Source organism: Pezoporus occidentalis, unplaced genomic scaffold (assembly GCF_034315485.1).
Source record: "Pezoporus occidentalis ecotype Australia unplaced genomic scaffold, CSIRO_AGI_Poc_V1 ctg70, whole genome shotgun sequence".
Lineage (NCBI taxonomy): Eukaryota > Metazoa > Chordata > Aves > Psittaciformes > Psittacidae > Pezoporus > Pezoporus occidentalis.
The window spans coordinates 2,377,607-2,401,845 of NW_026916053.1; the positions used below are offsets into that span (position 1 = coordinate 2,377,607).

The 24,239-nt window shown below is 54.8% G+C and overlaps 1 protein-coding gene across 7 annotated transcripts in view; it reads left to right on the top strand.

Annotated features, from left to right (window-relative positions):
- The window catches only part of DLGAP4 (DLG associated protein 4), a 128,884-nt gene that overhangs the window by 79,613 nt on the left and 25,032 nt on the right, over positions 1 to 24,239 (top strand). For 4 of the 7 annotated variants that reach the window (XM_062642184.1, XM_062642187.1, XM_062642188.1 and 1 more), the window contains 4 exons: positions 2,668 to 2,885; positions 4,519 to 4,633; positions 7,373 to 7,423; positions 8,488 to 8,734. In XM_062642184.1, coding sequence (XP_062498168.1) covers positions 2,668 to 2,885; positions 4,519 to 4,633; positions 7,373 to 7,423; positions 8,488 to 8,734 — 631 coding nt within the window. Of the gene's footprint in view, positions 1 to 2,667; positions 2,886 to 4,518; positions 4,634 to 7,372; positions 7,424 to 8,487; positions 8,735 to 13,541; positions 13,764 to 13,797; positions 13,922 to 24,239 lie in introns of those variants that run through there. The other 3 variants (XM_062642186.1, XM_062642190.1, XM_062642189.1) reach the window with 3 other exon arrangements.

Here is a 24,239-nt window from a genome sequence, read left to right on the forward strand (position 1 = left end):
GGCACCATCAGCCTGATGCATCATCCAGATCAACCTCCCCAGTCAGACCACAACGAAGATTCCTTAACCCCCAGTAGCCCCCAAAATAAAGTCAGGATCCAGATGCTGCTGCCCTCCCACCAGCCCCACAGAGCTCCCGTGGGGCAGGAAACCCAGCCAAGCTCCTTCCCAAAGGCCTCACCTAAAGGACAGATGGGACCCACAGGCAGCCTGGGCTCTAGCTTTTTCTCTTGAGGCCATACCTGAGACCACACCACGAGGGGTCCGGCCCCGGAGGGAGCAGCAGTGTCCCCGCATCGGGCGCTGGAGCCTGGCTGCATGGCACGTGCATCCCTGCACGCTGCACCCGGCCTCGGCACGTCTGTTCCTGTGTGGTGCATGTCTGTGTGTGCTGGGGCTGGGCTGCATGGCAGAGCTGGCACACGTGTGGATGGAACCCGGGTTGCTCTGTGAGTGTCTCTTCCCCCCGACCTCCCCGAAGCAAGGGGAGCAGGGCAGCTCCAGGATTGGAGCTCTCCCCTTCCCTCCTCTCCCCTCTCTGTTAATGCTCCAGGTGACAGGGGAATGCACCAGGCAGCATTAAGGCAGGGAAAAACCTCAGTGTAGCCCCTTCTTCCCTTTCTCCTCCACGCTCAGAGAGCAGAAGAGCCAGAAGATGCTGATTCTTTGCAACGTGCAGTATTGTGGCAAGGTGGTGACAGTGGAGCCCAACTCCCAGGGATGTGTACCTGAATCCCACAGGATTTCCCCTGTATAGAGGGGGGCTGTGCAGTGCCCTGGCCCCTGCCTGGCATGCCTGGCTGTTGGCAAGCTCTCACCCTAGCCAGGGGCTGCAGACCCCAACCCTCTTGCCCAAGACCTTTGCAGGCAGGAGGCTGCAACTCGCCCTGAGGAGAAGGCAGGCAGCAAAATGCAGCCCCAAGTCAGACCTAACACTAATGCAATGGGTATAAAAGTGCTTCTCAGAGCTCCTCCCTCCTTTAGGAAAGATCAGAGCCAACCACCCCAGTGACTGGTAGGATCTCTCCCATGGCAAGATCATCCGGGGCCAGCAGGATCCCTCCTCACTGGCCTCAGGGCCACCCAGTGCAGGCAGCTGGGCTGGGGCAGAGGGAGGCCTTACAGCAGCAGAGAAAGGGCTTTCTGTGTGTAAAAACCTGCTGGATAACACCCGGTAGCTCCGGAGCCGGGCATCCTTGCCAGCAGCCATTGCCAAGCAGGAAGATGGCAGGAGGCAGAGTGGAAAGAGCTGGGAAAACCGGCAGCAGCAGCAGGTTTGTGCCTCATGTGTGAGACTCGCTCAGTGTCGGTCCCCACCTGCATCTCACACACAGGTAATACAGCCCCTGGGTCTCTGTTCTGTGTCACCCAGTAACACGGGTCCTGGCTCATGGGTGCAGACCGTGATGGGAACCCCATCACTAAAGCAGCCCACAGGCTGTTTTGAGTTCTGTTCCACATCGTGCTGGGATCATGTCCTGCCTTCTCCCACACACACACAGCAAGCAGGCTGGCAGGACATGGGCTGAAGAAAGCCCTGAGGGAACTAAGCTGCTGCACATGGATTGAGCCTGCAGCTGGCACACGCCAGGCCCTCTCAGGAGAACCAGAAGCCACTGTCTGCAGATCTGAAGCTCATCTGGAGATGTTGCACCCCAGCAGCAGCAGACGGCACCCTCAGGCTGGCTCTGGCTCCCACAGAACATGCCTGCTGTTGAACAAGGAGGAGAACAGGAACCACGCAGTGCTTGACAGCTCTGGCTCATCACAGGGAGCTGCAACACGGCTCCGTGCATCCCCAAAGCACTACACAAACACCGGCTGATTAATCCTATGGCCCCTCGGGGAGCTGGGCAAATCCAACAGCTCCATCCAGCAGGCCGTGTGGATGCTCTCAGCAGCACAAGCCGTGCTCAGCACAAGCCCCTCTGCTGCTCCCCATGGCAGCCCCGAACCAGCCTGCTTCCCGCTGTCTGCATGGATTGCACATTGCTGCATTCCCCACATCTTCCCTTGGTTCTCCTTGACCACATCTCCTCATCTCAAGGGCAGGTCAGAGGCTGGCTGCAAACCGAGTTAGCCACGAAACCAAGGCTGGCTCCTGGCAGCTCAGGTTGCCCTATCTCTGCTATAAAGGGACTTGTGAGGACCTGGCTTGGCTTCAGAAATGACTTTCGTGCACTCAGACTCACACTGAACTCAGAAACCATAGAGGGTGTTGGGCCCAGGGAAGCTCTGGGCTCTGATCCACAGGTCTACAACAGCTTTTGACTGCCCTGAACAACGTGAGCACTTCACGTTACCTGAGCATGGGCTTTGCACTGTGTGCCACTCCTGTCCCGGCGCCCACCGCAGAGCTGGTGAGACCCATCCCTCCCCGTTCCGTCCGGCATTGTGCAGCTTGGGTGCGCATGGTGCGGTGTGAAGGTGGCCTGGGTGCTGGTGGGGTGAATGGCTGTGGGTAGGTGTGCTGCAGCAGAGGCAATCAGGGCTGCCTGGCATGAACTGGTAAGGGAGGGTCGGAAAGGAATTGCGCTGCCCATTCCCACTGCTCCAGCTGAGGCTCCAACAGTTGTCCTCGACACCAATCCCCCCAGGTCCCCATGATCCCGCTGGTCCCAGAGGTGCCGTCCCCCACATCTGCTCATGCTCCCCTTACTGTTGCAGGTGCCTCAGGGGGAGTGGAACAACACGCTGTCTCGGGACAAAGACAGCGAGATCCCGTGCCGGCGCATGCGGAGCGGGAGCTACATCAAAGCCATGGGGGATGATGATAGTGAAGACTCAGAAACCAGCCCCAAACCATCCCCGAAAACTGCAGCTCGGAGGCAGAGTTACCTCAAGGCCACCCAACAGTCCCTGAGTGAGCAGAGCACCACACAAAGGTAATGCTGGAGCTCCTCCAGGAGCCCTGCTAAGGTCCACAGGGGCCAGCCCAGAAGCTGATGCATCCTGAGGCCAGGGAAGACCTCAGAGGTCTGGAAGTATTGAGGGAGGAAGGAGCCACAGTGGCTTGAGCCAGTGAGGCAGCAGAGCAAGGGGAACAGAGCAAAACCTGGGCAGAAGGCTGGTTCTTGCAGGATGGGGTCTGTGTGGCCAACCTGACCAGAGGTGATCCCATGCAGTGTCCTCACCAGCAGCTCTGCATCCCGGGACAAGGCACCAGGGGCTGGAAGAGGCTGTTGGTGTTTCAGGTGCTGTGGCTCAGGAGCAAAGGGCAGCAGGAGGAGGCAGGAGCCACCATGGATGAGCTGGTGATGTTCAGCAGACAGAGCCAGAAGTGAGGGTACAGCAGGCAGTGTGGGGAACCCTCGGGGTAGCCCCAGATTGCTGACCAGATGCTGCCTTCTGCTGAGAGATGGTGGCAAAATTAACTGTGGGGAGCCCTGGAAATGCCTGCTCTGAATCCATCCCTGTTCCCCACCTTCACATCCACTTCAGGGGGAGCTGAGCTGTGTCCAGGAGTCTCTGATGCAAAATACTTGAGAGACAGATTCTTCCTGTCTTGGGTTCATGGTCCATTCAGGTCATGTCCATCAGGGTACGACCTCAGTGGGGCTGCTGGAGTACATCCAGAAGCCATGGGCAGTGTTTAGGAAGCCAGAGTATGGTGTTAGAGCAGGAGAGGCAGAGCTGGATGAGCTGTGGATGCAGCTACACAGGAGAGGAGGGGTCCGGGCAGGGCTGGGCTGCACACGGGCATTGCTGGAGGTTCACTGCGGGGAAGGAGGGGGCCCGCAGCCCTTGGTGCTGTGCTCCAGTGAGGAATGTCGCATCCTGGTGCGCCCATCATCCTCCGGCCAGGCCGCTGAGGTCTTGTGCCGGGCACAAGCCGAGACGGCACCAGAGCATGATCACGGCTGCCATCTGCCGACAACCACCTCGCCCCCCCCTCCCCTCCGCAAGGAGCTTTTTGGATGCTGTGGCCACTTTGGCTGCTTCAGAGCCTCCCTGCGGGGCCCCGCCAGCCTGGGACAGCCCTGGGATGGCAGCGGGGACACCGTGCCCTGGCACAGCCCCATGGCAGCCCTCGATGAGACCCTTGGTACTGGGGCTGCACCAGGACCTGTGGTTTGGGACAGGAGGGACTGCAGGGAGGACAGCCACAGCCTTAGCCAGGACAAGGCACAGAGGAGTGGGGCATGATCGGTCCTTGTGAGAGGGTCTCTGCCCTTCCAAAGTGTTGCCTGCTTTGACTCGGCTTCCCCATGGGCAGGCTGCGAGGGGCAGTCAGAGTGAAGCCCAATGGGAGGGAAGACCTCTCCCTGCTCTCCTCACACACCAGGATGGAGATTCAGGAGGTGCCACAGTCCTGCCCGGAGGAGTGCTTCCTTCTGCTCCAAGAGCAGTGCACTGGGTGCCCAGCATCACCTCCGTGCTGCCCCATGTGCCTGTGCCTGTGCCTGGCAGAGGGTACCACAGGCAGGGGTGATCTGGCTGCTCTCCTGGCAGGGCAGCAGTTCCAGCACAGCCCCTGGTGCTGGGGACACCCCTGACACCCTCTTTCTCTGCTGGCAGGAGCCTGGACCGCCTGGACTCTGTCGAGATCCTCCTACCTCCGAAGTTCCCAACCTGGGAGGAAGAATACAACCAGATCTCTGACAGCATCAACGAGTCCAGTTGCATCAACCAGGTGAGATGCCGGAATGCTGAGCACCACTGCACCAGTACACCCCAGTGGGAAAGGAGGCCAGCTGAGGGCAGAGAGGAACATCCTTTCCCCCCCTTCAAAATAAGGCACAGGCTGCACTCTGGGAATTGCACATAAACCCTGGCAGCTTCACCAAAGTATCAACGCCTGCTCCTTAATTACAGCTCATATCAGACCCCCCTTCCCCTCGCTTTGCCTCCTCTCAGCACTGCTGGTGCAGCTGAAGTTACTCTGCCATGGCCACAGGAGCGATGCTTTACAGCAATGGGTGAAGCTCAGCGCTGCTCTGAGCACAGGGTCCCACCATGTCACCACCCAGAAGCACCTGTAATGGTGTTTGCTCCTGCTGCAAGCTCCTTGTGCCCAGTGACTGGGTACAAAGCCCATGCATCCAGCCTGGGACCCTGCAGCCCGTCACCAGGGACAACAACCCCGCATAGCTTTGGGGACCTCATCCCTCCTGCAGCAGACTGGACCCAGGAACAAGTTGCCCATAATTCAGGAGACTGTCCTGCCAGCTAGCTGGGGACATCTCCCTTGGATATCCCTGTTTCCCATGGGAAGAGCAAAGCTGAGGATGCCAGTGAGGTGCTGATGGTGGGTGGCAAACCCCTTGCCACTGGGTGGCCTCACAGACTGACCCCAACCTGCCGGATGCAGTCAGTGCAAACTGGTTTTAATACCCCATCCCACACTATGCCCCCTCCTTGGGATTACTCTGGAGCAGCTATAAGCCAGCTGTCTCACAGGCCAGGAAATAGCCCATGCTGGGATGAGGCTTCTGCAGAGGTCCCATGTGCTTATCTCAGCCAAGGGGCCTGTCTTTTTGGTACAGAAGTGGAGGTCCCCAGGGCATCAATGGCTCCACAAGCTTCACCCAGCCCTTTCACTGTCACCCTAGGCCTCTGCCCCATCCTGTGTCCGTTCATACGTGTCTGCATGGGAACATGTGCACACACGTGCCCCATCGATGCTGCCCCACTCCATGCACAATGATCCAGGGTGGCAGCACGAGGCTGGGGTTAAAGCAGCGGGATGGGCATTACAAAGCAGAGCATGCAGGAGGGTGAGTGCTGTGTGACAATGTTCCCCTGCAGCAGCGTGGGGCTCTGAGCTCTCCTCTGTCCCAGCCCAGCCTCTCCCATCCCTCGGCTGGTTTCTCCTGCTGTCACAGATCAGTTGGAGCCCCTGGTGCAGAGCTCTGGGGCACAGGGCATTGCTCATGGCGTACGTGTTCCTTGTGCTCAGTCTCGTCCCTTGTACATCAACAGCAATGTGCTGGGTGTCTCACTGAGCAGAGAAGGGGTCAGGACCGTCGCATTCTTGTCCTTTGCATGTAAATCCATGGCTGAGGCTAGGTCCCTTCGTGAAGACAAGCAGTGGGCTCAGTTTGTGCTCTGTCCCTCTCTAAAACTGCCATTTAGCAGCTGAGGGCAGCAGCCCCATGAAGACATCGGAAGCGTCTTGGAGCTGGAGGATCTGAGCAGCCCACAGTGTGGAAGGGTTGGGATTTAGAGGCATCCCAGGAACTGCGTATCTGTTGATCCAGGATGGAGCTGGTACAGCCACCGATGTGTGCTGGTCTCATCCTCCAGAGGTCTGACCTGCCCTTCATCCAGTGCCAGAGGCAGTTCCTCTCCTGCCCTCACTTCGGTGTGACCTCCAACAGCTTCCTTGTGTGTCCAGCAAGACACCAGTGTCCTCCCACATAGAAGAATCCCAGGTCTGAAAGAATTCCACTACGCTTCGGTTTGTCCCTTGCAAACCTCTGGAAGCCCGGGGTTCACCAGGTGTTGCACATCAACATCCATTTATCACAAACCAAGGGGACCATGGCCAGAGTCAGCTGGTGACCCCCAACATTGCTTATCCACACTTCGAGCTGTACCCTGTATAGAAGGGCTGGACCCAACCCCCAGAGCCAAGCCTATTCCTTTGGGTACATTTTGAACCTGGATTCTTCCCAAGATGGGCCATTTGGGGCAGCTTATGTTGGGTAGAGCTTAGAGAGTGGATGTGCTCTGCAGACCAGGGATGGAGAGAAGGAGAAGGCATTCCTTCCCATAGGCAGTGTCTGTTGGGCATCTGTCCTTATGCAGAGTGTGTGCTGTGGCTTTCTATGGAGAGAAGGCAGAATCGCTTCCATGTGGCTTCTCCTGATGCAGGGACAGAGGCCATAGCAGCAAAGTGGCCAACCCGACCCCATTGGGGTGAAGGGGAGTTTCCCTGACATGAAGCACTCAGACTGCCCATCCACCCCAGCTCTGTGGGCTGTGGAAGCCCATTGCTGCTCCTGGCCACGCTGTGATGTGCTGGCCAATGCCAGGGGCTTCACAGAAATGCCAAATGGGAGCCACACCAGCCCTTGTCCAGCAGCCACACGCAACCCATGTGCTCCAAGGGGTGTCCCAGCATTGTGTGTCCCGAGTGTGCCCTGTGTATATACATGGATCTATGGTGCATACAACAGGCTGGATGCATCAGCAGCTTCTCTCCGTCTGGGAGGCGTCCCGTGGAGCTTTGCCATGCCGTGTTTGCGCCGCTGTCTGAGGAGTCCGTGCGGCACCGTGCTTGGCATCTGATGAGCTCTGAAGTTTGTATTCAAGTGTCAGAAGCTGTGGTTCTGACAGCTCCCCTCGTCCTTGGTCCCTGTGCAATGGCTGTCTGTGTGAGGGGCTCCCCTGTTCTTGGCCTTTAACCTTCTCCAACTCTTTCTTCCAGATCTTTGGACCCCCCTCACTTATCCCTCAGATATTTACCCATGGAGAGCAGGTACCGTCCCGCTGGCGTTTCCCTCTTCCTTCTTCATGGAGCTTTCTCGGGTCAGCCCTGGGCTCCCATGGCAGTGTGCAAGGCAGGCCATGAGGTCAGCCCATACCCAGGGCCAGCAGGAGGAGGAGGAAAAAGAGGAAGGAAAAAGAGGCAGTGCTCCCAGCTGGGCCCTGCAGGGCAGCTGGAGAGCTTGGTTCCCCTGGCCCCAGTGCGGAGTTAGGGACCAGTAGGTTTAGGGGGAAAGTAGATGAGCTCTTTGAGCCAAACCTTGTGTAGCTCAGGTGCCAGTGCTGGGCAGAAGAACTGTCCTTGAAGGCAAAGAAAGGGCCAGAAGAGATGGAAGTGAGCAACAGGGCCAACCTCAGCATCTCTCATCTGTATTTCAGAATGGTCTGACTCTGGTTTAAGCCGGGTGAGCCTCTCCAGAGCCCATGTTTGACCAGCCAGTGCTACTGGAGAGGGGGCATGGCTGGGAGGGCAGTGGGGGCAGCAGAGAAGCAGGGAGTAAAGCCCCTGCTCAGCTTACATCTCGCTGCAGCCACCAGGCCCTCTCCTGGTCCCTACAGTGGATGAAGCCCGATGTGCTACAGAACCCTTCCATGCAGCCTGTCCCTGGGCAAGCGTGGAGGCTGTACCCCCAGTCCTTTCTTTCCCTGCACCCGGCTGCAGGGCCAAGGCCATCTCCCCACACTGAAGAGCATGCCTGATGGCCAGGGCAAGGCCATCTCCCCACAGAGCCCCCCCCTGACAGGGGGCCCTGTCAGAGGCTGGATTTTAGCTCTCTCGTGTGTTCTCAGCCTCTCCATCAGAGACTGGGGGCTGTTTCACAGGCACTGTGTTGTAAGTCTCTCCTACTCCGCAAGCAGGGACCTTGCCTCCAAGGAAGGTTCCCTCTCCCCTCTCTCTCAGCAGAGAGCCGGGGCATCCTGCACCGCACCAGAACTGGTGCACCTCCCGGTCTCATCTGCTGTAAGCAGGACCAGGCAGCAGCAGCAGGGAGGGGAAGGGACGGGACGGGCTGTCTGGTGCAGGGGGTGACTGGCTCTGCCCCTCTCCCCGTGCAGGCACCGGAGCCGGAGCTGGGGGAGCAGTACGAGGCAGTCTGCGACTCTACCTATAGCGAAGCCGAGTCGGCCGCCGCGGAGGTGCTGGACCTGCCTCTGCCCAGTTACTTCCGCTCCCGGAGCCACAGCTACCTCCGAGCCATCCAGGCGGGCTGCTCCCAGGAAGAGGACACGGGCTCCGTCCGCTCCATCTCCCCCCCGCCGACGGGCAGCCTCAGCGGCAGCAGGACCCTGCCCAACAACAGCAGTGAGTGCAGCGGCGGCGGACGGGAAGGGCCGTGTGGGGACAGGGGATGCGGCTGCCCATCGCGTGTGGGGCGCGTGAGGCACTGGGCTGAGATAACCTGTATCTCCAGCCATGCTTGTTCAAGACTTCGGTGGGCTTATGGGAGGCCATCAGCCAGGCATAGCACTTGGATGGCTGGGTCTCCAGATGATGCTGGACCTCGGGATGCAGGCAGTGAACTGGCATACAGGTTGCCAGGATCCAGCTGGCGTGGCTGATGTGGCTTGCAGAGGTCTAGGAAAGCTCTGGACCTTTGCAAATGTGCATCGCTGAGGCTTTAATTGGTTGGTTTTGTACAAGAGGGGCCTCCTGAGCAGCACACTGGTATTTCTCAGCTTGGCAGCATCAGTCTGGGCCAACAGAGGTGGGTGCACCACTGTCTGCAGGTTTAATGGTCTCTCTGCTCCGCGTAGGGCTCTGGGGTGAAAAAACTGAGAACCATCACCCATTTACTTCCCATGGACACCTTCCTGCTCCAGCACCCATACCCCAGCCCACAAGAACTGCTCCCATCATGTGCCCAGTCCCTGAGAAGGGGTTTGGGTTTCTTCTCTGTCGGGACCCATCCTAAAGGGGCACCACCAGTGCAGCAGTGCTGAGCTGACGCCTGCTTCTCCTTCTTTGAGGACAGCATGGGGGTTGAATCATAAATCAAAGGGGTTCAGTAGCAGCTGAAGTGCAGGGAGCTCCATTTCACAAAGGGCTGCTCCTCTCAGGGTCTGTGTGGGGAGCAGGGCCGGGTGGGAGAGCCCTGACAAGCTGTCACACCTCTGACAAGCCAGGTCCTCCCACAAACGCCTGTGTCACTCGTGCATTACAAGGCAATTAGATGCCATTTGACAGCCAGCGAGACAGATGATGAGCTGCCCTTGATCAGCTTTAAACAAAGCTCTGTGCCTTGCGAAGCTGGAGACTCAAAAGCCCCAGTGAAACCTATTCATCTAATTGCCAGCTTTCGGCCGACAGCCACGCTGTCTCCTGAGCATTACAAAGGGCTCCCCAGCCCCAGCTCCTTCTTATTAGCAGCAGCACTGGGAATTGCTTGTTTAATAGGCTGCTTGTAATACAGAGCTGAATATTTGATGTCCAGGGGAAACAGGAAAGCAGAGGAGAACAAAGCCCAGCAAAAGGAGAGGAGAATCCCCAGTGTAGGGAGCCCAGCCCAGCCTCCACCCATCACACCAGTGACAGCAGGGAAAGCTCACACCAAGCCAGTTCCTACTCGAGCTCTTCCCAGTCTATCCCATGCCATCTGGTAATTCCACCCGTCCTCAGAGCATCCTGCTCTGGGATTCAGCAGCCTGTTCTCAGAAAGCCGGGAGTCTGCTCCTTATCCTGTGCCCAAATCTCCTCCAGGGAAGCCAGGGAACCCAGCTCTGCCCCCTGCTCCAGGACTGGGCTGTCTCTGTTGACCCATCTTACTAGCAGTTAAGATGCTGCTGAGGGTGTGAGCTCTGTAGGACAGCAACCCTCTGGTTCTCCCTTTCTGCTGACCCCCTGATGGCAGCTCTGGGTGCACAGCACAGCTGCCTATATGAATGGGCTCCAGACACCATGTGCCTGTTCATATGCCAAACCTTTGCCAAGCCCAAGCTGGGCAGAGAGCACTACATAGGAGAGATATTCCCCAAAGTCATGACAGAAGAGCCACCCTTCAGCATCCAACCTGTTTTCTGCCTTCCTTTTGCTTCGATTTATTTATGTTCATCATTAAATTAGAGAGGTGGCTCCCAGAACCATCGCTGTGCTGGGAACCTTGACCCTGGAGAACCCAGCCCAGTCCCCTGGTACTGATGCTCTTGCAAGGGGAGCACGATTGTGCTCAGTGGAGGAAAGACCAAATGCCTGCACACCTCCGTGCACCTCTCAGCACAAAGCAGCATCGTCCTGACCAAATCCCCAAGGGCTGGTTCACTGTGGGATAGGTTTCCATGGCTTCTGGGAAAGTCACGTAGCACTGGTTTGTGAGGGATGGGTACAGGCACCCTCCTCCTCACCCTCCTCTGTGTGCAGTGCAGTGTCTGGGTGGGAAGGCAAGTTCTGCTCCTTTCCTCTCTTGGCTGTCATGGCCTTCTCTTCTTTATGGGGAAAAAGTAGTGATGTGAAGGCAAAAGAGAAACCAAAGCAGGCCAGGAGATGCTGTTCAACCTGTTCATGAGCAGCCAGAGACAAGGAGTAAGGAACCACCCCAACCCCATTGCTAATTCAATCAGTCAGAGCACCCTTTCAGGAGAGAGACTTATCATTGCCTTCAAACTTTCTCCTTCTTTTTGACCTAGATTTCACGTTCCAGAAATAGCTTGCTTTGACATACCAGCGTGAAAGGGATTAGAGTGTGTGTGTGTGTGTATGTGTGCACGCACGCGCCAGGGAAAGATTTGTGTCATGTGCTCCATCAGTGTTTGTAAGGGGGAAAAACAGGCACATAAACATGTTCCATAATCTATTCATATGGCTATAGGACACAAAGAGATGTATGACAACTGTTTCTGTTCACACTTAATTATTCACCTCTCATCTTTTCCTTATTATGGACATTCCACTACCGAGCCCTGTGCCCAGACAGTGCTCCCTTTTCCCCAGGAAGCCTGTACCATGGCCACAACCCTGCTCTCCAATTCCACTGCCAAAATATCTCCGTCCTTCTGCCTCAGCAAAGCTGTGCTTGGTGCTCTTTGCTGCCAGGTTTCAGCAGCAGCACCCAGCTCAATAAGCTCTGTTCTGCTGCGTGCACATGTCTCTCTGGCACCAGGAATGGCTGCGATGGGTTTGAGCCTCATGGAAATGTCACTTGTTGTGTCCCCAGAAAGGGGGGAGCTGCAGCTCTCCTGTGATGTTGTGCTGACACAAGCAGATGCAGATTGAAGGGGTTTAATACTGGGAAGTGAGCCTGGCTTCAAGGTCCTCGCCAAGCCTGCTCCTGCAAAGGAGTTGAAAGGCAAGCAGCTGCCAGCCTTTTCCTTTGGTAATATGGTTGGAAAGCCAAGTCCTTGCTGCTTGTTTTCATCAGATGACAGGGAAGGTAGTCGTCAGTGCTGTCCTCATGGGAGAGGAAGAGAAACTGAAGCACCAAGGGAGAGCAGAGCCTCTGGGGGGGGGCAGCAGCAGGCATCCCATGCACAGTGCAGTGCTCTGCCCATGAGGCCACAGTGGTTGGAGACAATGTGCCAGCCACAGCAGATACCCAGGGCTGAAGGGCCTGGCAGTATCCCAGCACGCTGGCCCTGCTGCCATCCATGTGAATCGGGTGAGCACAGAGCTGCCCTGGTATTGGGCAACCACAGATGCTGTGCTGTGTCCCTGCTGTTAGTGATGCCCAGCACCTCACTGCACCTCCCTGTGTGGCTACAGGGCTTGTGCCATTGCCCAGCAGCAACCAACAACGGTCTAACCTCAGACATACACGTGTCAGGACAGCAGGACTGAGTGAGGTTTACTAAGCACAGGCAAATGGGGATTTCTTTGTGTGCATTTCTCTTTGTCCTGTGTTGGCTTTCCTTTATGCTTTTCCATTACTTTTTCCATTTATTGAGCCACAGTGTGGGTACTTCTGAGGATTCAGGAAGAGATCAGCTCAGAGGTCCATGGAGCCGCTCAGCCTGTGTGGTTAAGGGGCTCTCATCCCAGAGCTGCTCTCCACCCCTAGGAAGCAGCAGAACTGAAAACAAGTTTTCTTGTTCCCTTTGATGGGCAGTGATGAGGAGAGGCCCTGGGTGCAGGTCCCAAGTCTCAGGGCTGATTCTCTGCTGGAATCTTCCTTTGGTCCCACTTTGCTGCTCTGAGAGCAGCAGCAGCAGCAGCATATCCACAGCGATTCTGAAGTGGCTCAGCCCTGCCCATACTGTGTATGAGCTCAGTGTGGTGCTTCCTCAAGGTGCTTTGATCTCTCCTTGCTGCAGACCAGCCCTTCTCCACAGGCAGCGCAATGAACCCGCCGACTCATAGATAAATCAGAGCATCCAAGCACTGATGCTAAGAGTGAGGAGTTAGGGCAGCACATATGTTCCTGGAAGGAGCACCACTGCCTGCAACAGCACAGGCCCTGCACTCTCATGGTGGCCACGCCATGCTGGGCTTGCGGGCATCCGCTGCCCCGTCCCATGTCAGACCGTTGCGAGGTGTGGCTCTGGTCTCGCAGGTCTCTCCCTGCTCACAGTCTGGGGGTGCTTCATGCTCGTCTCTGGATGTCTGTGTGTGGAAGGAGGGATGGAGCTGGATGCTACTCCAGCACCTAGCATGTCTGTGCCCAGGGGGCCAAGTCCGACGTGGCTCCTGGCTCTCCCGTGCCCCCTCCGCACTTCCATCCTCCCTCATTCTGCCGTGCCGCGCCCGGTCCCCCCCACGGTGCCCGGCAGGACGGAGCTGCCGGCGGGAAGCCCCCGCCCAGGGAAACACCCGCTTCCCCCGGCTTTGCTTTTCCATCCATTGTCTCCAGGCTGGAAACCCTCCCCGCCCGCCAGCCCCGCGCTCCTGCGGGAGCAACCGCGCTGCGGGTGCGTGGCCGTGGCCGGTCCCGGAACCGTGATGCCGAGCTCGCCCGTTACGGGGCCCCAACGCGGGGCCGCGCCGTTACCCCCTGCGCCGTGCCCGGTGCCCGGTACCCAACGGGAGTGACCGCGCGTGACCGCGCCCGTCGGTGGGCGCGCCCCCGGGCGGTGCCGCGCTTGCGCGGGGCGGGGCGGTGACGCGCGGGGCGGGGCGGGGCCCCCTTTAAGGCGCGGCCCCGCCCGCGGGGCGCAGCCGGAGCAGGCGGGCGGGCGCGGTGAGTGCGGCGGCGGCCTGCGCGCGTCTCCTCCCTCGTCTCGCCGTTGCCCGCAAGGAGCAGCCGGACGCGGCCCCGGGCCTGTTCTTCCCCTCACCGGGTGCGGCCCGTCCTCCCCTCCGCGGGACTCGACCGAGCGCTCCCTTTTCCCCCCTCCCTGTTTCTCCGGTCCCCTCCGCCCCTTCTTTGTGTCTCCCATGGCTTTGTGTCTGGAGCTCCTCAAGCAATGTGAGTGACTGCCCGGGGCGCGGCGGGCGGGCGGGGGGCCGGGCCCTGCATGGCTCCGCGGCGGGGGTGCCGCGCCCTGCCCTGCCTTGCCTTGCCTGCCCTGCCTGCTGCTGCTGCCGCCGCCGCTTGCCGGTGCCGCCGCCCCGCCGCGATCGCAGGTGGCGCTTCCGCTTCCCACGCGCGGTTCGGTCCCCGCGGGGGAGCTGCGGGGCGGGGAGGGGGTGCCCCGTGCTCCCACCCGGGCCGCCTTCGCTGTGTCCCCGCGGGCAGAGCCGGGCCCTGCGGGGCGGGGGGTGCTTGGCTTCGGAGCGGGTTGGGCTCCCCGGGCAGTTGCGGGAGGCCTTCGGGCAGCCTCTGGGTGCTGGAGGAAGGAGGCAGCGCTGAGCTGGACGCGTTCTTTCCCCCCGGACCCCGGCCCCGATGTCAAGGTGGTGGTGGGGTTCTCCCTCGCCTCGAGAAGAAAGGGGCGTTTATTGTCTTCAGTGTGGAGGCTGACATTTAGCAGCGCAGCAAACTGGCATCCCCTGGCCAGAGCAGGACTGAAAAGTCCGTTTCCTTTGCCTATGAGAACAGCTCGTGGCAGAAGGTACCTGGTGGTGCAGCCCGGCTTGGAGCTGCCTTTACCCTGGCCCAAGAGTTCAGGTGGAATGGCTCTGAATCTCATTGCAGGTGTAGCTCGGGTGATGTGTGCAGTTGGTTTTGACCAGTAAGTCAGTGTAACTCTTAATTCCTCCTCCAGTCCTCATTAAGAGGTTCAGAAAGGTGGGATCATTTCCAGGATGCTGTTGGTAGGACTAATACTGCTCTGCAAATGTATGGAGCTTGACCTCAGGTCATGCAGATGTGTGTTTGAGACAGGAATTAGGATCTCTCAATCCCAGGCTGTACCTTGCCACTTGGGGGAGGAAGGGAAGAAAAGGGGAAGGAAAAAAAAAACCCCACAGCATGTGGCATTGGATCCGAAAATAAATTCCGATCATGTGGGATGATAACAAGCCAGATTGCCAAGTCGTGTAAGTTGGCAGACTTGACTCCAGAGGGTCCAAATTACTTAGCTGGTAATTGCTCTTCCAACAGGAATTTGGTGCTATGAAGTTACACATTCCTGAACGTGCAGAGAAAAGCAAGCCTGCCTAGTGATCAGAATTAGCCTGCTTGTCTTTTAGAGTAAGATAATTTACATGAGTGTGCTCTGCAGGGGTACCAGGTATTCAGAAGGAGGTTATCTGAAGGATGAGATGTGTTGCAGTCATGGAAAACCTAAAAGCTCATCTTTAAGGTGCAAGTGCGAAGCTGCTATATGCTATTTTTGCAGCTATGGCTTTCTATTTCTATTCCACTTCTGTAGTGGCAGCGTAGGAGTTCTTGGTATAGCTGAGGGCCCTGGGATCTGTAACTTAGCCCTTGAAGTGCTGAGGCATAACTATGATGCTGTGTGCCAGGTCTGGAAGGACAGGATGACCCTGTGCAGCCCCTGCCAGGTCCTTATTAGTACAGGTGGTAACGTTGGTTTCTGTTATATATGACTTGACTATATGGAGAATATGAAGAATATGGTGGGGTTGCATAAACCACGGAGGGTTCTGAGGCCAACAGGTACCTTTGTGGAACTTGATAGGCTATAGCTGGTGTCCCAGCCCTGTAGCTGACGGGGCAAACATAGTCAGCTGCTGGGAGAGCTTGCATTTCGCTTCGCAGCTGTGTGTGAGTCAGTAGTTGGATACTCGGTTGCTTAATGTGTGCATGCAGTTTACATTTGTGGACGCTTCTGACTACTTAGCTCAAGGTTATTCATCCGCTGCTCCAGCCTGATGTGTAATGCATGGGAGACCTGCTGCTCCGTGAGCTCATTCGTAGCTGTGCATGCTGCCAGAGCAATATAATTTAAAAAGCATTTAATGGATAACTGCTAACCACCAGGCACTTACAAATAACTGTATGTCAGTTCTTGTCTCCTGTATAGATCCTCCCTGTTTGAGTCCAGACTGAACTATTCACCAGAGCCTGTAAAAGTCACTCTGTGACACTTAATTTCCCTACCACAACCCCACACTACCCACCTTCCTGCAGAAGCCAGGTGGCAAAGCTGTGCTGCACCAGGGCATGGTTTACCTCCTCACCTGATACTTTTGCTCTGGATAACCTGTGCAAACAGCCTCAAATATTTAGTGGATTGAGGATGCATAATTGGATTCAGTGCGGTGGAAGTTACAGTGACATATGTGAGCTGGAAGGATTAAGGCTGTACGGGCATGTGGCCCAGCTCAAGAAAAATCCACTTTAATTTCTGCAGTGAAAAGTCATCAGTGTGTTTTCCTATCAGAGCAGATTTAAGAAGGGAGGGGAGAAATACTAAGTATGATTGCTGTTGGCTTTGAAAGGTGATTAATGTTCAGGCTGTCGGATCAAGTCCTGTGAAGGCTGTAGTTGGGTTTGAGGTTGAGAATGGGGAATTTGAGTCCCTCTGGAAGAGCTCACAAAAGAATGAGTTTATCCTTCCCTTCTCTCCTGGTCTCCATGCCAGGCTGCCACCTGGAGAGAGGAAGAAGGGGGGGCACAAAATGACACTGAAGTGTTTGATATGAGCTGCCTTTAAACAAGTGGAAGTTAAACTGTTTGCAGATGGGTTAGTTAATGAGAGGAGTGGGGGTTCTGTCCTCTTCAATTTGTCTTGCAAAATTAATGAGTTGCTGGTTCTTTGTGCAGATGGTCACACACTAACTCAGCCTTCTGTCCGCTGGAGAAGCAGTGGCTGAAGTCCTGATCTGGGCTTTAGCCCTGTGCTTCACTTCTCTGGTCTGATGGGGCGTGGATTGTAAATTCAAAAGGCACCATTTCAAAAGCATTTGCAATGTCCACTGAAAACAGTGAGCTGGCTGTGCAGGTACATCTGCCCATGAGAGTCTGATCTCCAGTTTTATGGGCAGCATATGGTAGGGCAGTACCTGTGTCTACATTGCACAGTGTGGGCTGTTAGTCTGCTCTGGAGGGTAGGTGACAAGCAGTCGGGGGAAGCAGTGGTCCCCCAGACCAGGGGCTGATTCCTGTAGAGGACAGGGCTGTGGGCTATGTGTTATCAGGCCTCTTCCCAATTTCAATAGCATTTCAATACTGTGAAAGAAGACAGCTGGGTTCTGATCATCTCCTACTTCCCCCTGGGGTTCTTGGTGGTGGGCTTGGTCTGTGTTGTGAAACTGCCAGTAAAGGCATGGAGGTGCACATGTACCTACTGGGGTGCAAGGAGGATGTCCAGTACCTATGTGAGTGCTGCAGCCTGCCTGCTGCTGCCTCATCATAGGAGGAGGTGCACACAGGAACCTGGTTATTCTCACAGCTCTACAGGCTCTCTGGGGTTATGTTTGTCTGCCCTGGTAACACCAAGAAAATGCAGTCAGTCTCTTTAAAAGGGACTTGCTTGAGACAGGCTGTAGCTTGCTGCACCAGATAGCAGTGCTCAAAAGGGGAATAATGTAAAGATGCAGACGTTTTAAACACTTGCACTAGTATTTACATTAAGGACACGCTGATCATCAGTCTTGTGTATCTGATTTGGTGCTCTTCATTAAGACATCCAGGTTTCACTGTAATGATCTTTTCTTCTCAACCTAGTTCTGAGAGATCAAAGCTTAAGCAACTGTGTTGTCTCTCCAGTTTGAAGTTGGACAAGAAACTTGAGTGGTGAATGTTTCAAAGGTCCTTACTTATAGATTCTTACCTGTGGTGCAAGTCTTTCAGAGCTGGAATTAAAGATTAGAAGTTGTATATGCCTTTACTGAGGTGCTGTCATAGTGCAAGGAGATATTTGATGAAAGCTGGAAGGTATTTAAGGGTTGATAAAAGGGAATTTTTATTGCAAGTTCTTGTTGTAAGAGTAGTCAAACTTCTAAAATCTATTTTTCTTGTTTCTTATATTCTGGGAGTAGTTGAGGATCTGACTAGAAGGAGCCCCAGCAGGGAATTTGCTGTGCTCAAGACTAAAACTGTGGATACATGAGGGTGGGTGTATCTACAGCTGCATTAAATTGAAAGCTAAAATTGGAAAGCTAAAGCATGGATATTACATCCTCCGTAGGCTTCCTACATAGGACAGTTCATAAGACAGTTACCTGTGTCTGAAGCTAGAAGGTGAACCAAAGGATACTGTGGAGTTGTCCCCAGGGGAATCCCTGGACCCTCTGCTAAAGGCCTGCGTTAGGAGCTGTGCTAGGAGAGCAATGTGTGTTGGGGCAGCTTGTGAGCCAGCCCACTGCTGCAGCACTGCTCTCTTTGCCTCTTGTAAGGTCACTTGAGCAGTGGCTTTGTCAGGAAGCCTTCCTCATTTGAACCCTGAGGCTTTTCTGTCTCTCAGCTTGGCCCAAACATGGGGTCCTGAGTCATGACGTTTCTGTCCAGGAACTCTTCCAGGCTTTGGTGTGCTCTGTTGAATGATGACCAGTGTGTTCTTGTCTGACCTGCTGCTCCAGCAGCAGTCCTGGGCTGGGAATTCTGGCGCCTCAGCAGTGCTACTGAGCAAAGCAAGCTCCCTGGTGATGCAGAGCTGGTGCAGTGCCCAGCCTTGTGCAGCGCGGACTGGGACTTTACAGGGAGAAGGTGGCTTTGGGGAGGTGGGTACTAGTAGAATAGAGCTGGAGAGCTTTTCCCAGTGCCTGAGCAGGTGCTTATTCTGATCCCTTGGAAATAAGAGTGCTGGAAAGCGATTGCACCTCCTTAGCTCTGGTCCTGGACAAAGTAGCTGCTTTGCTTTGAAATCACTGAGTTTCAGTGAACCTGAAGTTTGCAGTGTGAGAAAGGCAAGGCTTTGAGCTGGGGAATCCTGAGTGCAGCCTGTTCCTTCAGCCACGGAGCTGCTGCTGCCAACCTTTGTGCTTGGCACCAGGCTCCAGTGTCCGCATCTCACTGCCACCCTCCAGTCTTCTAGGGCATTCTGGAGGCTGCTGCTGCTAATAGTGGTAATACACCGCACATTAGCTTTTATCGCTGCTCTGTGAACGTGCTCACTGGAGATGAGTGCTCAGAATCCTCTGGGTTGCTAAGAGGAGGCTTCCAAAGAAGGATCTTGCAGCCCTGCTCACTCAGGAGTCATTCGTGCTAAAGTCAAACACTGAATTGGGCTGATGGGGCGAAATCGGCTCTGTGGTGGAAGGGAAAGAAAAAGCTTGTATAGATGTCTTCAGTTGTGTTGCCTGTGTAGCTGCTGGTGCAGACGTTGTTCCCTGTCAGCTGTGCAGGATGTGCGTGCTGCTGTGTGTGCTTTCAGTGGATGGCCTGGCTGTGGCAGGTCTGTTTCACCTGATCTGCTTGTTCACTGCGGGCAGCGGCTGGGGCATCCCCGGCTTTTGGCTGTGGGATGCTTTAACCCCTTTTCGTAGTGCTTTAGGGGACAGAGTCAGTGTGGCATCAGGACTGCCTGGTCTGCAAGGTTAAGAGAAGCTGTGGCTGCCCCATCCCTGGCAGTGTTCAAGGCCAGGTTGGACACAGGGGCTTGGAGCAAGCTGCTCCAGTGGAAGCTGTCCCTGCCCGTGGCAGGGGCTGGAGCTGGGTGAGCTTTAAGGTCACTTCCAACACAAAGCAGGCCGTGATCCTACGAAAAGGGAGGCAGTGCACGTTGTGTGCGGGCTGCGGGGTGGGCGGCAGCGAGCAGGAGCAGTGCCGGGGTGCAGCGGGGAGATGCCCGGGGCAGGCGTGAGGGGCCTCCAAGGGGGTTTCTCACGGCTGCTTGGACCGGTGACAGAGCGTCCCGCCCCTGCGGCGTCCGCGGAAGCCTGTGGTTGACCCGGCCGCGCTGCCGGCCCTGCCCTCCCTCCCTCCTGTGTCCCGAAGCGGGCCCGGCCCGGTCTCAGGGCGGCGGCAGCCCCCGAGGCCCGGGCCCTCGCCGCTTCGCTCAACGCCGCCCGCGCTTTGCGGCCGCCGCTCTTTGCAGCAGGCCGTAGGGCGAGGTAAGCGGCCGGGCCCGGGTCCTGGGCCTGCTCCTGTTCCAGGGCCCCGCTGCCGGCGCGGGGCCGGGCCGGGAGCGCTGAGCCGGGGCCGCTGCGGTGACTGCGGCTCTTGCGCTGACCCCGCGGCCGGCCCGGGCCCCGCACGGGCGGTTCCAGCCTCGCTCACGGCGGAGCGGGGCCGCTGCTCCGGTGAGTGACACCGGCGGCGGGGGAAGCGGTGCGGCCCCTCCTGCTCGGCCCGCTGTGCCTGGGGAGCTGGCCGGGCTGGAGGGGCAGCGGGTTGCCAGGCCTGCAGGGGAGCGCTCCCCAGCCTGTACTTTGGGTATTAAATACAGCAAGTTGTAACGGGCAGGGATGAGGTGCCTCGCTTTTCCCCTCTTCAAACTGCTGTGCCCAGTCCCCGATAGCAGTGGATGATGTCCCTCCACGGCCCCAGAGCAGTTGTGCCTTCTACAGCAGCTTCCCCAGCACGCAGCTGCAGTGGAGTTGAAGTTCCATGAGCTTGCTGTGATGGAGCAAAGAGATCAGACTAATGAGGCCGCCTCAAATCAAAGGACAGAATGGGGCCAGCCATTTGGGCTGCAGGTGTTGTGACACCGGTAAACTTTGAAGCACTGTCTGCTTTCTTCTGGCACTGCTGTTTGTGAGCTTACCTTTGATTTATTTGTTTCAGGGCTCTGAATATCTTGGGTGCTGGAGGAGGCAGCTCTAAAAATAACTTTAGAGGCTGGTTATTGCCAGGGTTGTTATTTCTGCTTCCCTCAGGTTTCTTTCCCTTCTGCAGCTGATGTCTTCTTAGTGCTGCAAGGCCTGGCTCAAACAGAAAATCATGTTTACTGCTCTCTCTGAGCTCTTGCTTTGTTAGGCAACACACTTTGGGTAAGAGTGATGGTATGTTCAGACAGCAGGTGGATGTGATTGCGGTTCTGGGTGAATGAGCCCATGTACCAGGAACAGCAGGCCAGAATGAACTGAAGAAAAGTGAGATAAAGCCTATTTGGAGAGTAGAAATGTAGCTTGCGAAAGCTGGAGCTGCTTGGGTGCTGTCCTGCAGCAGGAGGTGTGCGGGAATGTGAGCATGTGGTGGCAGTGATTTGAGGAAGTCCTGTTGTCCCGTTCCTCAGAAGCGTGCCATGGGATGGCTTGGTGGATCCTGACAGTAACCCTGGTCACTGCTAATGCCTTAACGCAAGCCCTGCAGTTGTGTGTGAAGTAATTTAGCAGACTGAAGTAGGAGCCTGTAGATGTGTAGTGTATGAATACTCTTATGACTGAGAGCTGCTGCTGCCACAGCTGAGGGTACATCTGTTATATCTGCTTTATGTGAATTCGCATGGTGTGATGCTTTTCAGCATCACTTCTTTTCAAGTTGGCTCAGTTAGAGTTTTAGCCAGCTGTGCCCCTTACCACAAAACCTGATGACTGCCCAGACTCTGCATGCCCAATATTAGGGACCTCTGTCTTTCATGCCTTTCTTCCCCATTGAATTGCAGAAGAGGAGCAGAACAGCTCTGGGACTGCAGCAAGTGCTGCCTGACTAACAGGTGCTATAGGGTGGGGAGTGGAGATCAGTCAGGGAGCCAGGTTTGGCTTAACATGTCCTCAGCAGCACGGTAACAATATAAGTTACACTAGCAGAGACTGCTCTTCTGTGCCCGTTATTGATTTGCAGGTTGAAAACAATATGTATGACTTAGGTAAGTAGAGGGTCCAGATCTTGTTCATATGACCTATTTCAAATCCCGAGTGTGCTTAATAATCCTTGAAGGTGGAGTGTTAGCTGGCATGAGTCACTGTGGATCAGTGGTCTTGGGTTGGTTTCTTTTGTCTCTTCCCCCACACACACATGCATGTGATGCTAATTGTAGCAAGCTGAAAGGCACTTGAGAGCTTTACTTGAGTGTGGTGGGCTGAGAAGCCTCCTAAACATGTGGGCAGGCTACAATGGAAAGGAGAACTTGTCGTGAGTGGGGAGGAAAAATGATCTAGGTAGATTCCAGCACTAAAGAACAGGCTGTGCTGGGAAAGATATCATGGGTTTTCCAGGCTGGAAGGGATTCTTTTTATACTTGGCCATGCTTTGGGGGTTTTAGGCTCACCTAGCAAACTTAAAAGTAAGGTTTTTATTGTGGAATGACGTACTTCTACAACAGCTTCTCTTATTTCTGTCAGTTACTATGCTTCCAACCACAAAAGAGCTTTCTTGTTCTAATTGGCCTCCTCCTGTTTGGATTAATCAGGGTTACTCTGTCACCATGGAGATGATCTGATGTCACAAGCTGCAGCATCACTGAGAAGCGGCTGGGAGGCAATTCCTAATATTCACCTCATCCCATCCAGCCTGATAATCAATAGCTGGGAGCACAATAGGTTTCAGGGGTATAGAGCTTTTAAATGAGCTTAAATTACAGCTGTGATTTTAAGGCTGTTGCTTCAGAAGCAACGATGGAAGAGGTGTAATATAACCACTTTCTTGAAACTACTTTCACTGCCCTGTCTCTTGTGAGCTCACTTACTTGAAATAAATACATGGCAGGAAGCCCACAGTCTCCAGTTATTGCTGTGCTGCTTCACTTGAGCCCTGTTAACAACCAGTTGTGAGGCTACAAACCCAGGTACCCACTCAGCTGCATTCCAGTCACACCAGGACGGGTTCCAGCTCCTGTGGCTGGGTACCAGGTGTACTGAGCCTGTCTGTCTAGCCCTGCCATCAGTCAGAGAGGCTGATGTGTCACCAGGGTGGCAGTTTGAGGAATATTTTGGGCTCTCTTGCCTTCCCAACGCTTCTGAGGCAGTTGCTCCCACTGTGGGAATATTTAAACAGATAATGGGGTTAACTGGGCTGCTGAGAGCTATGAGATGAGATGGTGAAAGCCAACAGCATTTGACTTGTATGACCTCATGTACGAGCTCTGAGATGGTAACATAGCAGAGAATTGGGCTTCTTTCTTGGCTTAATTCTGCTCTTTGCTAAAATGCTGGGAACTTGCTGCCTATTTCCTGAAACTCATCACTGCAAAGGCTGGGTTTTGCTCTGTGGGATCTCTCCCATGCATTAGTCCTCAGCTTTATCCATTTTCTTTAAGGGGTCTCTTTGAGAGTATGGCACAGTGTGCTTGATGCTGTGTCTTGAGCTGTAACAGCCTGCTCAAATACTAACTCATGGGAGGCAGGATGCTCTCCAGTGCCCAGCTTAGTAAGCAGGTAGCTAATGCTTTCCAGTTTGCCTCTTTTGATAAAGGGGCTTTGTCTTGGCTATCACAGAAAAGCATGTAGTCTTTAACATTTCTGTCTGTATTAGTCTGATATTAGGGAGGAGGCATTTGGATTTGTCCCTGTTTGTGGGGTGTATCTGGAGCTCTCACACTGCTGGGTGCTGCCCCCCCTCAGCAGGAACCTCGTGCACTGCACCTGCACGCTTTGGCTTGGGCTGCTCTGAGTGTAATCTATCAAGGCTGGCACTTGCTTGGCAAGCACAATAGTACATCTTCTCCCTTGTGCCTTCCTTGTTTTAGGCATCCTTGTATTCAGACAAAAGAGATAAAATTTCATGGAATATGGAAGCTGAAACGAGCTGACTTTTTCAGGGCAAGAGAAATTCCTGGCTGTTTTCCTGCAAGGATCAAAACTGGTTTTCAGCAGTTCTGCTGACAGACTCCTCTTCTTAATTTATCTTGGGGACTGCTGGGCTTTTAAGATGAAAGGCTAGAGCAGCTCATAGCATGAAGACAAAATGTATTTCACTTTGTCTGTTCCCTTAGAACCTTTGATAATTGTCCTGCTTAGGGAGCAGATGTGACTGAAAGACCAATTGCATTTGAATCATGTTTATTTGTAGCGCTGTTGATCTTAAATTAGCTACCTGTCTGGCCAGAGATGCTAACCCTGCTTTATAACCAACACTGGTTAAAAGCTGTACAGGGCAGGAAACGTTTTAGTTCTCTTCTAACACTGGTCACTGATTGCTACAGGCAGCCCACACCAAGGCTACCTGACTCTTAAAGACTTCTAGCACTAGAGTTACTGTAGAGGAGAAAATGAATGCAGAAAGGTCTAGGATTGAAATGATTTAGGATATTTATTAGTTGGGAGGCAGTTTTCATTCAAGAAGAGTTAAAAGCTCATTTACAAATGATGCATGGTTTGCAAGTTTAGGTATATTTTTAGCATGCTTTCAGTTTTCCGTGTGTGTAGAAAACTACCTTATCTATGGGAAGGGTAAAATGAAGCTTCCCTTAATACAGCAAATCAGCAAATTCCAAAGTATTTGGGAGTTTCCATTAAAGGCTATGAATAGGTTGCTTCCTAGAAGGAAGCTAGTCCTTCTAAGACAAGCCTTCGACTTGTGGGCTGGTCTAAACACTGTTAACACCAACAAATCCCTTTATTGCATGAGCAAGTTGCTGTGAAATTTCGTGTTCTTTCACAATAAGACTCTGCTTGGAATTCCTTATCCCCCAAACTTGCTTGTGCCCTGGGGGGTTGAACTGGGCATAATTCTGAGGATGAGTCCATGGTCTGATATTCTCAGTTGCTCTGT